This window comes from Pongo pygmaeus, chromosome 2 (assembly GCF_028885625.2).
Source record: "Pongo pygmaeus isolate AG05252 chromosome 2, NHGRI_mPonPyg2-v2.0_pri, whole genome shotgun sequence".
NCBI classification, from domain to species: Eukaryota; Metazoa; Chordata; class Mammalia; order Primates; family Hominidae; genus Pongo; species Pongo pygmaeus.
In genome coordinates, this window is record NC_085930.1 from 45,104,864 (window position 1) to 45,118,929 (window position 14,066).

The following is a 14,066-nucleotide window of genomic DNA, read 5'->3' on the forward strand; positions in this document are numbered from 1 at the left end:
TATAAGTATTTATTAATAATTTTTAATATGCTTGGCATTGTAATTAGCACTGGTAATATGCTTGGCATTGTAATATGTAACATGTAATAAGTTACATTGTAATATATAATATTACATTGTAATATGTAACATGTAATATGCTTGGCATTGTAATTAGCACTGGTTATTATACTATATTGAACTATATTATACTATAATGAACAAAACACAACCTTGCCATTTTAATGGAGATGACAGGTTAGAGGGACAGGCAGAGAAATGACAAGTGAATCAACAAATAAGGATACTATTAAAACACGAGATTTTAGCACAAGGAAATAATATAGAATAATATAAAATATAGCATGCAATGAAAGAGGATAACTTGAAAAGGGTACCAGTTACTTGGAATTTGTTACGGAAGACTTCACTGAGGTGGTGACTTTTAATCAGAGACCTGCTAGGAGAGAATAATAAGCCAGCCATGGAGGAGACAAGGGAAGAGTGGCTTTTAGCAAATTAATTGCAAATGTGAAACCTCTAAGGCAGAAAAATCATTAATATTTTACAGGGCGCGGTGGCACACGTCTGTAATCCCAGCACTTTGGGAGGCTGAGGTGGGCAGATCACCTGAGGTCAGGAGTTCGGACCAGCTTGGCCAGCATAGTGAAACCCCATCTCTACTGAAAATATGAAAATTAGCCGGGCACAGTGGCATGTGCCTGTACTCCCAGCTACTCAGGAGGCTGAGGCAGGAGAATCACTTGAACCCAGGAGGTGGAGGTTACAGTGAGCAGAGACTGCGCCACTGCACTCTAGCTTGGTTGACACAGTGAGACTTCATCTCAAAAAAAATATATATATACATATATATGTGTATATGTTTTAGAGCAGTGTTACTCCAAATGTGGTCTGAGGATGGTTGCCCATCCAAGAAGTGTTCTTTACTAGTCTGAAGCAAAATAAGTATATAATTGAGAAAAAATGCTTACACTCTATGATAAGAATTTGACAGTAATTTATATCTGTTAAATCTGATAATTTTAAAATGAATTATGTTATTTTATGTCATTTTTCTAGTAATTCGTTTTTACTATTGAAATTGAAAATTATTGTTGGGAGAAGATGGTCTTTCCATGGTCCATTGATATCTGATGTTAGAAATATTGGGCAGGATCTAAAATGTGCAGAACTTTGCAGGTTCTGGTAAACAATTATCTAAGATTACACAGAGAGTGAGAGGTGGTGCCAAGATAAAATTCCAAGTCTTTTACTTCATCATCTATGTGCCTTGAGAGGTTTCCAGGCTCCCAGTATGTGCCAGAAAGCCACTGGCCCTTGGAAAGACCTCTACTTCGTGACCATTTCTACATGACATCCAGTGAGTTATTACCCATCAGAAACAAAGCTTATAAATAGAATACATTTTGATCATTTGGAATTTTTGAACATGTTCCTTTACTTGTAGTCTTAGGTGATTTGCTAAACCATTATTTCCTAGGATTACGTATGCCCTTTTATTTTTGTTTTAGTTTTGTTTTTTTTGTTGTTGTTGTTTTTTAGAGATAGTGTCTTGCTATATTGCCTTGGGCTGGAGTGCAGTGGTGAGATCATAGCTCACTGCAGCCCCAATCTCCTGGGCTCAAGTTATCCTCATGCCTCAGCCTCCTGAGTAGCTGGGACTACAGGTGCGTGCCACCAAGTCCAGCTATTTTTTTTAATTTTCATTTTTTGTAGAGACGAGGTCTTAACTATGTTGCCCAGACTGGTCTTGAACTCTTGGGCTCAAATGATCCTCCCGCCTCTGTCTGCCAAAACACTGGGCTTACAGCCATGAGACACCACATCCAGCCTACTTTTGTTCTTGTGAAGAGACATAGTCCCCTCACATCATACTGGGTCAGAAATGTCTACTTCCTTGCCAATGAATATACACTAGAATAATTCTGTGTTTCTTAATCTCTCTATTATTTATCTTCTTAAAATCTATTATGATAGAATTTACAAGTGTCCAAAGTTAATACTTTGTTTTTCTTTTATCCAGAGCCCTAAATGAGTCACACAGCACCCTGAAAGTGATTCCCTGGTCTACTTGAATTTGACACAAGAGAAAAGCAGGAGGAAAAGGGGCCATTCCATTCTCCAAAGGACCTGAAAGAGCAAAAGGGTGGGAGCGAAAGCCTTAAGGATCCCACGATTTTTTACTGCCATCTGAGCTATTCAGTGTTTGAATCCCAAGAGGAAGTCATTTTACCTCTCAGGTCTGTTGTAGGACTTGATTTTGTAAAGCAATGCCATGTTATGTGGTTGAAAGGGCACTGGACTTAGTATCAGGAGCACTGAGCTCACAGACTGACTTGGGCTCCTACTGGTGGGGACCTCTGTTAGTCACTTTACCTCATCCAAAGTATAAAGGAATTGGACCAAATAATTTACCACATAGCTCTAAAACTTAATTTAAAGTGTAATTCCAGAAAAAAAAAAGGGAATAAGCAAAGGGGGAAGAATTGAAAGAGAGAGAGAAGAAAGAATACAGAGAGCTTACCTTTTGCCTTTCTGTTGATGTTACATCTCTTCTTCCCGTGTTCTTAGGTCTATGAGTCTGTTTCCCCATCATTTGGTATCTAGTCCAGTTCCTGCTTACTGCTTTGCTAATAGCTGGCCTTGCTAGAATCCTTGGTTTCACTGCTGTTCTTCATGTGCTTCTATGAGATTTACTCCAACAAAAATAGGACTGAATTTATTGTGAAGTAACATTGGCAATCTTAACTTATTCATTTAACTTATTTATTTTTATAGCTAGATAAATATTGTTAGTCTTAGACAATAGCTCACATTTTTTGAGAAGCATGCTTTCCCTGTCCATTTGTCTTATAACATGACCCAGCCCTATTTTACATCATTCTAAATTCAGCCTCATATAATGAAAATACATTATGAAAACAGATGTTTAGGAGATTTCCTGTATAGCAGTCAGCCAATTCATATGCTTTGTCTCTGCTGGCTTCTTTTTCCATGCATTAACTTTTCACAATAGCAGAGGAGGCAAATATGAGCATACAATCCCTTTGTTCTAAAGATATTGTTCCAGCTATGGAATGATGTTGAATCTTTAATAACCATAATCAGTTGCTTTTTCAGTATCTTCTGCTTTGTCTGTGTCTATCCAGTGGCCTAGGAATTAAAGTGTAAGTTGTTTTCGCTGTTAAATTGGATATTTATATATATATAGCAAGATTTTCATGTGTTATTTAATTCTGTATTGTTTCTTATATTTGTAGTAAAATATTGAACAATTAAAAGTGTTGACTCCAAATATTTGGCTTATGATATTCTCTTGGGAAATGTGGAAATGAATGATAATCCTTGTCTTTTCCCATCACATGTAAAACCCTCCCCTCCTCTCTATCTTTCCCCTCCTAAAAGATGAGCTGGGCCGGGCGCGGTGGCTCACGCATGTAATCCCATCACTTTGGGAGGCCGAGGCGGGCGGATCTCGAGGTCAGGAGATCGAGACCATCCTGGCTAACACGGTGAAACCCCGTCTCTACTAAAAATACAAAAAATTAGCCGGGCGCCTATAGTCCCAGCTACTCAGGAGGCTGAGGCAGGAGAATGGCGTGAACCCGGGAGGCAGAGCTTGCAGTGAGCTGAGATAGGGCCACTGCACTCCAGCCTGGGCGACAGAGCGAGACTCCGTCTCAAAAAAAAAAAAAAAAAAAAAAGATGAGCTAGTGTTTCTGACTAATCACAAAAACACAAATCAGATGTCTGGCCGGTGTCAGCTCCTTTGAGTTGGTGCCTATGTCCTTTTGACATGACCCTGTTCAGTTCTGCAGCACTTCCTTATATGTGTTCTTTTGATTTTGCTTTTAGATACCAACCTTTGCAGACTGTTTAGCTCACATAGTTTTGAATTTAGTGAGAATCATCCCCTTGTATTTTTCTGTATTTCTAGTATCTCTGCTAAATTGGTACTAGATCAGGCAGGATGACTTAATGCAACAGTTCTCAAACATTTTGATCTTAGGACCCCTTTATGCATTTAAAAACATCATTGAGGATCCCAAAGAGCTTTTTCTGTAATGTGAATTATATCTGTTGATATTTATCATATTTGAAATTAAAACTGATAAAATTTAAATACAAAAATATATAACCATATATCCTATTGGCTATCAGAGTGATGCCAACATCATACATCATATAGCTTCTAGAAGACTTCAGAGCACATTTATTAGAGAATGAGAGTGAAAAAGTCAAATAATTTATTGGTGTTATCATGACAATAATTTTTTGATTATGTGGACGCCCTGAGATGGTCTTAGGGAAAATGCTAAAGACTACTGTTTTAAAGTATTGGCAAAGAAGAAAACTACCTTATGGGAAGATTTCATGAGTCTTTCTCAAAGGAACTCTTTGCTAAACATCTATCTTCATGGTACCTAAGCCTTTCACCTTTTAACTAGGACTTTAGGCCATTGCATTACTGGGAGCTCCTCCTCAAAATGCAGAGAAAGCTCAAAGACTAATTTTTATCTATTGTTAATTATTCAATTTAAATTGGCTTATTAAATGGCTTTTCAGTTACTTTTCAGGATGTTGAGATACTTGGACTTAGGATAGGTATGTTTGATGGGGAAGACTTGGGAGGTTATAGAGAAATAAAGAGGAGAAGGAAAGGGTAATTGAGAGCATGCCTCTCTGCTGAGAAGGTGGCTCCATGTGGAACACCACAGCCTTGCTTTCTCCTCTATGTCTCCTGCCCTCTCACCCTGGGAGGCTGCTCACCAGCCCTTCCATACTTATCCTAAACTTTCAACTATGGGTGCTTTTTTGTATTTGTGAATTAGAAAGAGGTAGCTTGGGCTTTGCATATTTAAGCAGATTGGGAAAGTTGTAAACTTTTGAGTCCCTTAGAATAACTCTGTCATGTGTTTCTCTTCTTAGTAAAAATTTAGAAAAATTCCAGAGTAGTGCAAACCTGCTTAGAGAGAGGAGAAAACAGAAGAAGCCTGTTGTGTTTAACTGAAACTGAAACTGCAAATGAAGGGTTTTTTTTGTCATTTTGTTTTCTTTTTGGTTTGTATTCCTCAATCCGTGACTTGATAACGATTCATAAATCTAGGTTCAAAGAGAACAAAATCCATATTACTACTAGGAATCATAAGGCTTTGATTAAAATAATTTTTTTGAACTTTCTTCTATGGCTATTCTGAGCTTAGAAAGAGTATTTTATTTAATTTTTGTTGTAGAGACAGGGTCTCACTGTGTCACCCAGGCTGGAGTGCAGTGGTGCCATCATAGCTCACTGCAGCCTTGAAATCCTGGGTTCAAGCGATCCTCCTGCCTCATACTGAGTAGCTAGGACTACAGGCACGCATCACCATGCCTAGCTAACTTTTTATTTTTTGTTGAGATAAGGTCTCACTATGATGCCCAGGCTGGTCTCAAACTCCTGGCTTCAAGAAATCCTCCTGTCTGGGATTAAAGGGGTGAGTGACTTTGCTCGGCCTTTGCCTTTTAAAATAAAGTTTCTTAAATTATTTCTTCACAGCAGTGATATTTTTATTTTTTGTTTGTTCTCAAAATATTCCAGATTTGATTTCATCCTCCCCTCCACAGTTGCTCAGGCTAATAATTCACTTGCACAAAGTCACATAGAGCAGTGACTCAATCCATGCAAGCCAACATTTACACAGGCGTCATAATCATTTGTCTTGTGAGGTCCTGAAGGTAATTAACCCCATTTTTGTAGGTGTGAAAAATCATACTTTTCAGTGACTTCATACTTTTCAGTGACTTTCATACTTTTCAGCGACTTTCTTCCAGTAGCATTGTAAATGTGTTTTCGGCCAAAATTCCAACTCAGAAATCCCGGCTTCCCGTCTAGTGAACTCTCTTTTCTGCCCACCCTGCAGTGATTTATCTCAATCTTACTTGCCAGCATATCCTGTTTGTTCTGTACTTATATTCAGAATCCAGCTCCTACCTCCAGTCTTACACCTGACCCAAACCATTATTATTTTTTTCCTAGATCATTGTTATTCCTTTCTAATTAATCTTCACGCTTCTGCGTTCTTTCTCTTTCAGTCTATTGGAAACATAACTGTTCTAAAATATGTCAAGTCAAATCACATAATTCTCCTGCCTAAAATTTCCAAGTGCTTCCCGTCTCACCTAGAATACAAGCCAAAGTCTTTACGTGGGCTATAAGGCTCTAGATAATGGGGCTCGCTGATACTCTCTGAAGTCACTTTCTGCCACTCTCTCTCCTCATCACTAATCTCCCGGCTATTTCACCAACATTTCAGACATGTTTCCGTCTCAGAGCCTTGACATTTCCTCTTCTCTCTGCCTGGAATGTTCTTCCTGCAGGTACCCGCATGGCTCATATGACTTTTCCCCTGAAAAATACTCCATAGATACCCTAAAGTTACTTTAATACTTTTAACTGGACTCATATTAGTCTAGATAGTGGGACACTTATCTCAGAAATTTGAAACTCAAAAAGAGAGAGAGTTGTGTGTTTCTAGGGGTAGCTTTTATGTTCCCGTGCAGTTAGAGAGGCACTGAAGCCCAGCCGCTCAGGTGAAGCATTTCAGTTACCACGATTCTGGATCTGGTTGTGTTTAGCTCAGTAACTTGTATACATGTTAGTTTATTTTCTAATAAATCAGAGACAATATTGCAAATGCAGTCAGCCCTCCCTATCTGTGGGTTCTACATCTATGGAGTCAACCAATCACAGATAAAAAATATCTGAAAAAAAAAAACAATACAAGAATAAAAATAATACAAATTTAAAAACAATACAGTATAACAACTATTTGTATAATATTTACATTGTAATAGGTTTATAAGTAATCTAGAGATGATTTAAAGTATGTGGGAAAATGTGCATTGGTGATATGAATATACTATGCTTTTTTATATTAGGAACTTGAGCATCTGCAGATTTAGGTATCCATGGAGGTCCTGGAACCAATCTCCTGAGGAAACCGCTCAGCTGAGAAAACCATTTTCTAAGTTTATATATCTATATTCAGGACCTGAGAGCTTACCAAAACTTTCCTGAATCGCTTTACCTTATGTGAGGTTCAATGTTCCCGTCACTGGTGTTTGATGTCCCTCCAACTACTTTGGCAGTGAGAAGGTACTCATCCTGTTTGAGAGATAATATGCACAGTTTTGACATTACACTTTATTCTGGAGAATCCCTTTTCCATTGCATAGCTTTCCCTTGGCTAGAGTTGTTTTGTTTTCAACAGCATGTTTTTTAGCTTTGGATCTTGAAGAGAGAGAGCAGGAGAGCCAATAAACAAGTCTGGGGAGGGGAATGTTTCCAGATACGTCAGGTTAAAAATAACAAACCAAAACCCATGAATCACTCATTACAAAGACAGATTTGAATGAATTTCCATTCACTCTCATGAAGTTTCAAAAGCTAAATATATTGGAGAGAACATTTCAACAGTGGTGAAAAGATGAAAAGAAAGAAAACAAGTAACTTTATATAATTGGATCACAATTTTTGTTTCATTTATTTAACCAAGAGATGGAATAAAGGTGCTGATATTATTAGGTGAAGGTTGTGATAATTTTATACCGAATAAATATATAATTTTCTTATCATACACTTTATGTTTTAATGAGTAGTTTTCATTAGAAAGTGACACTGCATTTCTCATCATTAGATTATGTGTTTCTGCCAGTAGCATTTATGCTGATCAGAACAACAGCATGTGTCTCACAATAGATAGCATTTATCAAGCACCATTTTAGGCATCTCACTGTACTGGGTCCTGAGAGGTATTTGCAGAGGAAGACACTACTAAAAATCCTGGTTCTGAAGAAATTAAATATTTAATAAAGGACAAAATAAATCTACCTGCATGTGTTATTTAGAAATGACTTGTGGAAATTCATGAAGTACTATCATGAATAGAAAATGAAATTCAGAAATACGTTATTTGTTGTTTTCTTCTTTCTCTTCCTTCCTTTCTTTCTTTTTTTCTTTTTCTTCCTTCCTTCCTTCCTTCCTTCCTTTCTTTCTTTCTTTCTTTCCTTCTTTCTTTCTTTCCTTTCTTTCTTTCTTTCTTTCCTTTCTTTCTTTCTTTCTTCTTTCTTTCCCTTTTTTACAGAGCCTCACTCTTGTTGTCCAGGCTGCAGTGCAGTGGCGCGATCTCAGCCCACTGAAACCTCTGTCTCCCAGGTTCAAGTGATTCTCCTGCCTCAGCCTTCCGAGTAGTTGGGATTACAGGTGTGTGCCACCACACCCGGCTAATTTTTCTATTTTTAGTAGAGACAGGGTTTTGCCATGTCGGCCAGGCTGGTCTTGAACTCCTGACCTCAGGTGATCTGCCTGCCTCGGCCTCCCAAAGTGCTGGGATTACAGGTGTGAGCCACTGTGCCCAGCCAGAAATATGTTTATTATAATTCAATTTATACTTTGATTCTACATAATTACAGATGTAATGCTATGATGTTTTGGGTATGGATGATAGGGAATAAAATTGGCATACATCGATCGTTGTTGAAATTGATGCCTTTATATTCTCCTCTTTATTTTGGGGTATGTTTGAAAATCTTATAATCCAAAGTTTAAAAAATACTCATATCTTACTTTGCTAAGCAAGAACACTAGTATCTCCTCTCTTTTCACAATATATTCAACTCTGCCACATTTTCATCTGGTTTCCAAATAAAATTTTTTCTCAACAACCTTGAATTCCATTACTATAGACTTCTATCAATGAAAATAGAATTCCAAACACTCTGCACTCAATCATTCATCAAAGCATGGGTGTTAAAATGAGTATACAACCATTCTCTTGAGAAATATCATAGTAGGAAAGAGCTGACAGGAAATCCAGGTACTGATGCAGTTTGGGTAAGCAAACAGAATATAGTTTTGGATTTAGAAAAAAATAAGTGTGGCCAGGATACATAGCACAGAGGTTTCCAATAGTTTCTCTTACCAATTGGTGTGACTCTCTTGACCACCAATGATTTATCAGAGGATACACTATTGCAGACAATCAAGTTGAAATGATACTCTCTTTACGCCTCTGGCAGCATCACTTCTTCATCTATGACCAGACTATTCCTGCTCGTGGCTTGAACTGGATGCAGGTGGGAGGTCACCCATCTGCGCAGGTGCCTCATAATTTCTGGAGTTATGCTACATACCACATAATTGCAAAACTTTTAACACATATTTTATTTATTATCCTTAGAAACTCCAAGCCATTATAGCCAGCTCCTAACACATTTTCAAATTCAGGACTGTTAAATCAGACATAGTAGTCATGCCTTTACACTCACTCCTGGCCTCATTTGACAGTGATCCTAAGGGACAATTGACTGAAAACACAAAATCCATTTAATTAGCATTTATTGTTGAACCACATGATCTTAGCCCATTACAAAATTGCTTATACTCCTTGCATTTCTGGAACAATGCTACAAGAAGCATTTTCAGGCATTGTCAATGTGTTTGCTGAAAAATGATTCTGAAGTTAAACTACATTATACTTCTTAGCGTTCCAAGTGAAAACCAATATTAGAAAAACTATTTTCCTGAAGCAATTGGCACACTCTCTCCTTTAAAAAAATTTTCTTTAAGTTCCGGGGTACATGTGCAGCATGTGCAGGTTTGTTACATAGGTAAACATGTCCTACTGGGGTTTGCCGCACCTATCAACCTATCCCCTAGGTATGAAGCCCAGCATGCATTAGCTGTTTTTCCTAATGCTCTCTCCCCTCCACCCAACCCTCCCCTGACAGGCCCCAGTGTGTGTTGTTCCCCTCCCTGTGTCTCCTTTTTTGTTCTAACTATACACAATCATGTGTTGCGTAATGATGATTCTGTCAATGACAGACTGCATATTCAACTATGGTCCCATAAGATTACATAATGGAGCTGAAAAAATCCTCTCACCTAGTGATGTCATAGCCATCATAAGGTTGTAGTGCAATGCATTACTCACAACATTTGTGGTGATATTAGTGTATACAAACCTATTGTGCTGCCACTTACATGAAAGTATAATACATACAATTATGTATAGCACATAATACTTGATAATGATAATAAATGATTATGTTACAAGTTTATGAACTTACTATAGTATACTTTTTATTGTTTTAAGTGTACTCATTCTACTTTTAAATATATAGTTAATTGTAAAACAACCTCAGGAAGGTCCTTCAGGAAGTATTCCAGGAGAAAGCATTATTATCATAGGAGATGACAATTCTTTGGATGTTATTGCCTCTGAAGATCTTTCAGTGGGATGAGATGTGGAGGTGGAAGAGAGTGATATTGATGATCCTGACCTTGTGTAGGTCTAGGCTAATATGTATGTCTGTGTCTTCATTTTTAATAAAAAAAAATTGAAAGAGTAAAAAAAATTTAAAATACAAAGTGTTCATACAATAAGAATATGAAGACAATATTTTAGTATAGCTGTATAATGTGCTTGTGTTTTAAGATAAGTGTTGCTACAAGAGTCAAAAAGTTAAATTAAAAAGTTTATAAAGTAAAAAAGTTATAGTAAGTTAAGGTTAATTTATCATTGAAGAAAAATTATTTTTATAAATATAGTGTATCCTATATGTACAGTATTTTTTAGTCTACAGAAGTCTACAGTAATATCCTAGGCCTTCCTGTTCACTCACCACTCACTCACAGACAGCCAGAGCAACTTCTAGTCCTGCAAGCTCCATTCATGGTAAGTGCCCTATACAGATGTACCATTTCTAAATCTTTTCTATCATATTCTTATTGTACATTTTCTATGTTTAGATATGTTTAGATGCACAAATACTTACCATGATGTTACCATTGCCTCCAGGATTCAGAACAATAATATGTTGCAAAGGGTTGTAGCCTAGAAGCAATAGGCTATACTAGGTAGCCTGGGTGTGTAGTAGGCTATAGTATTTGGTTTGTGTAAGTATACTCTATGATGTTTGCCCAATGACAAAATCACCTAACAACACATTTCTCAGAGCACATCTCCAATATTAAGTAATGTGTGACTATAAATGACTAATTTTCCTTCTTGCCTTGATGGTCAAGAAGCCAAGGTCCGATTAAGATGCTTCTTGCTGATTATTAAAAATAATACATGCTCATTATAAAAAATTGTTAACTACAGAAGAATAAAAATAAAGGAAGTAGAGACATAAAAAATATTAGTCCATTACACCACCATCCAGAAAAGCCACTATTAATTTGTTTTAAGAGCCAAATATGGTACTCAATCAATAGAATTGTATTTACCATTGTGGTTGGTACATGATTGCTCAACTTTTCTTGGTTCCAATATTCCCAGGTTACTACTTTTTAAGTATATTTTGAAACTGCTTCAAGTTACTTTGGTGAAAATAAGGGGCAATCAAAATTAATCCTTAAATAAACAAATATAGTGGAAAATATGAGGCAAGCATTTCCAAGTCTGGGTTTCCTGACATAATATCTACCCAACTATGTGATTATGAGGATTCATCAGATGAGTCCCTCGTTACACATAGAAAACTGTAAAGTGCTATAAAATAATAATAATTAAAACAGCTAACATTATTGATCACTTTACTATTTCACCAGACGCAGTGTTTATTGCTGTTCATACTGTGTCAATTAATATCCACAACATCTCTATAAAAAGGTACCCTTATTTCATTTACAAAGAAACAGCAATAACAAACCCTAGATGCTCGGGAAGGCTAAGTAATTTCTTCAGTTATAAAGCTAGATATTACTAGATGAAAAGAATTTTGATGTGTTAGAAATTTTTGAAGTGATTTTAATTAAAACCTCTTTGAGAATGTCTCCAGGAAGTAACACCTAAAGTCCAGCCTTTAGTCATTAAACAGTCCACTTCACTAGTTTGTAAGGTAATGAAAGAGTAGATTGAGGTCCTGTTTGGGGTTAGTAGTATAGCTATGTAGAAATATCATTCCTCTATTAGAAGAAACAAATAAAAGTGAGAAGGACACCTAACTGACATATTCAAAAGTTTGATGGAGAGCAATGAAGCACAGAGAATAAATGAAGAATCCACTTCAGAGAACTGAAGAAGGAGGGAATGGAGTGAAAAGAGAACTGCTTCTATCCTGAGCTAGACTAGGAGGTAAGAACTACTGGCTTAATCACGTGGTTGAGCATTCATTCCAACTAATATTTATTGAGCATCAATTATGAGAAAGGTATTCTGCTTGGCTCTATTGACATAAAATAAATAAAACAAGATGCTTTCTCTAGAGATGGTGTGGGAAGTCGTCATATAAACTGTGACAATGCTGGACTACAGGATGACAAATATTCCAGGCAGACAGATCAGCATATGCAGAGGCAGGAGGTGTGGAACACCAAGTGAGGCTAAGGAAGGGAAGCATTAGGCTAGAGGTTAGGGTGGGCAGTGGAGAAAGGAACATGCAATGAACTGGAAACATAGGCTGGGTTCACACCACAGAAGGCTGTTCCAATATAGGAAGTGTGCCTTTGCATTTTGACCCTGACACTAAAAGGATGTGCAATCTAATGTTAGATGAATTCAATTGAATTGGTGAATATTTCCCTCAGTCAGATATCTGACTCCGTAGACTCAGGGTTATTCTAAAGACAGAAATTTGATATATTTCATTCTGGTCAATGGCAGGCTATATCAAAGGAATAAACAAGGAAATTTCTTGGTTTTGCCATTGTTTCATAGCACAAAGGGGACAGAGGAATTGGGTGATATATTCAGTTTCTGTAATTTTTGTTATATTTTATTTTTTGTTATATATTTATTTATTTTTATTTTATTATATTTTATACTCAGGTACATATGCATGTTTGATACACGGATATATTATGTACTATTGGGGATTGGACTTCTAGTGTACCCATTATCCAAATAGTGGATTTCCTGTTATTTTTTTCCACATTGAATTGTATACGGGCCCCCATCAGATAATAGTAAAATCATTGAGCTAAGAGTCCCCAGAACTATCATGTCTGACCCCTATATTTTACAGATGAAGAAATACATTTTACTCAAGATTACACACACAGATAATGATGCAATTTTGGTTTTGGCTGAAAGGTCTTCATGGGTGGTTTCATTCAGAGGCGTCAGGAAAGGAAGCAAAAATTCTGAAAGAGTGTGAGATGGAATATTGAGTTTCATTGCTTCATAAATCAGTCAGATTGTTGTGTTCCTTATTCAGCTGCTCATGGTAATTCCCACTGAGGCAGTTGAAATAGTTGAGAGACAGGTGACTATGCAACAGGACTACATACACTGAAAGAATGGTCAGTTGCCCATACAACTTAACTTAATCCTCAGGACCAGTATCTTCAGGCCTTTCTCAAGCCTAGGTTTATATATACTAATTCTGTTTGACGATATACTGTCGTTGGGAATGCCCGACTTTATGGCTGGGTGGATCAATTACACAATTCATGATTATGGGCAAAAAGTAACTTGGCATCCCAATGATCAAGGACTTCCAGGGCTCAATTGCAAGCCAAAAGCTGTTTCTCAAAAGGAAATAGTTTCATTTTTCTGAAAATGTGCATGGCTTCACTCCAAAACCAAGCTTTGAATTGTAATTTTTTTTTTTTTTTTTTTACGGAGTCTTTCTCTGTTTCCCAGGTTGGAGTGCAGTGGCACAATCTCGGCTCACCGCGACCTCCACCTCCTGGGTTCAAGCAATTCTCCTGCCTCAGCCTCCCAAGTAACTGGGATTACGGGTGCCCACCAACACACCTAGGTAATTTTTTTGTATTTTTAGTAGAGACAGGGTTTCACCATGTTGGCCAGGCTGGTCTCAAACTCCTGACCCCAGGTGATCCACCCACCTCGGCCTCCCAAAGTGCTGGGATTACAGGCGTGAGCCACCACACCAGCCAAATTGTAATTCTTCTGTTGAGACTTGCCACAGGCTCCTTGTAGCATCCTATTTGACAGTTTGAGCACAATCACATCTACCCATGCACCCTCTTTCATGGGATCCATAGACCGTCTCCCTGTCTCTGCCCTTTTCCTTCTCTCTCCCCACACGTGTGCTGATTCACTTTACCCAAAAGCTTG

General features: G+C 37.4%; 1 protein-coding gene across 5 annotated transcripts in view; it reads left to right on the forward strand.

Moving 5' to 3' along the window:
* CD200 (CD200 molecule) overlaps window positions 1-3,295 on the forward strand; it is a 33,227-nt gene extending 29,932 nt beyond the window's left edge. For all 5 annotated transcript variants that reach the window (XM_054481563.2, XM_054481562.2, XM_054481566.2 and 2 more), the window contains one exon: window positions 2,024-3,295. In XM_054481563.2, coding sequence (XP_054337538.1) covers window positions 2,024-2,031 — 8 coding nt within the window. In that variant the 3' untranslated portion in view covers window positions 2,032-3,295. The remainder of the gene's footprint in view (window positions 1-2,023) is intronic.
* The last annotated feature ends 10,771 nt before the right edge of the window (window positions 3,296-14,066 follow it).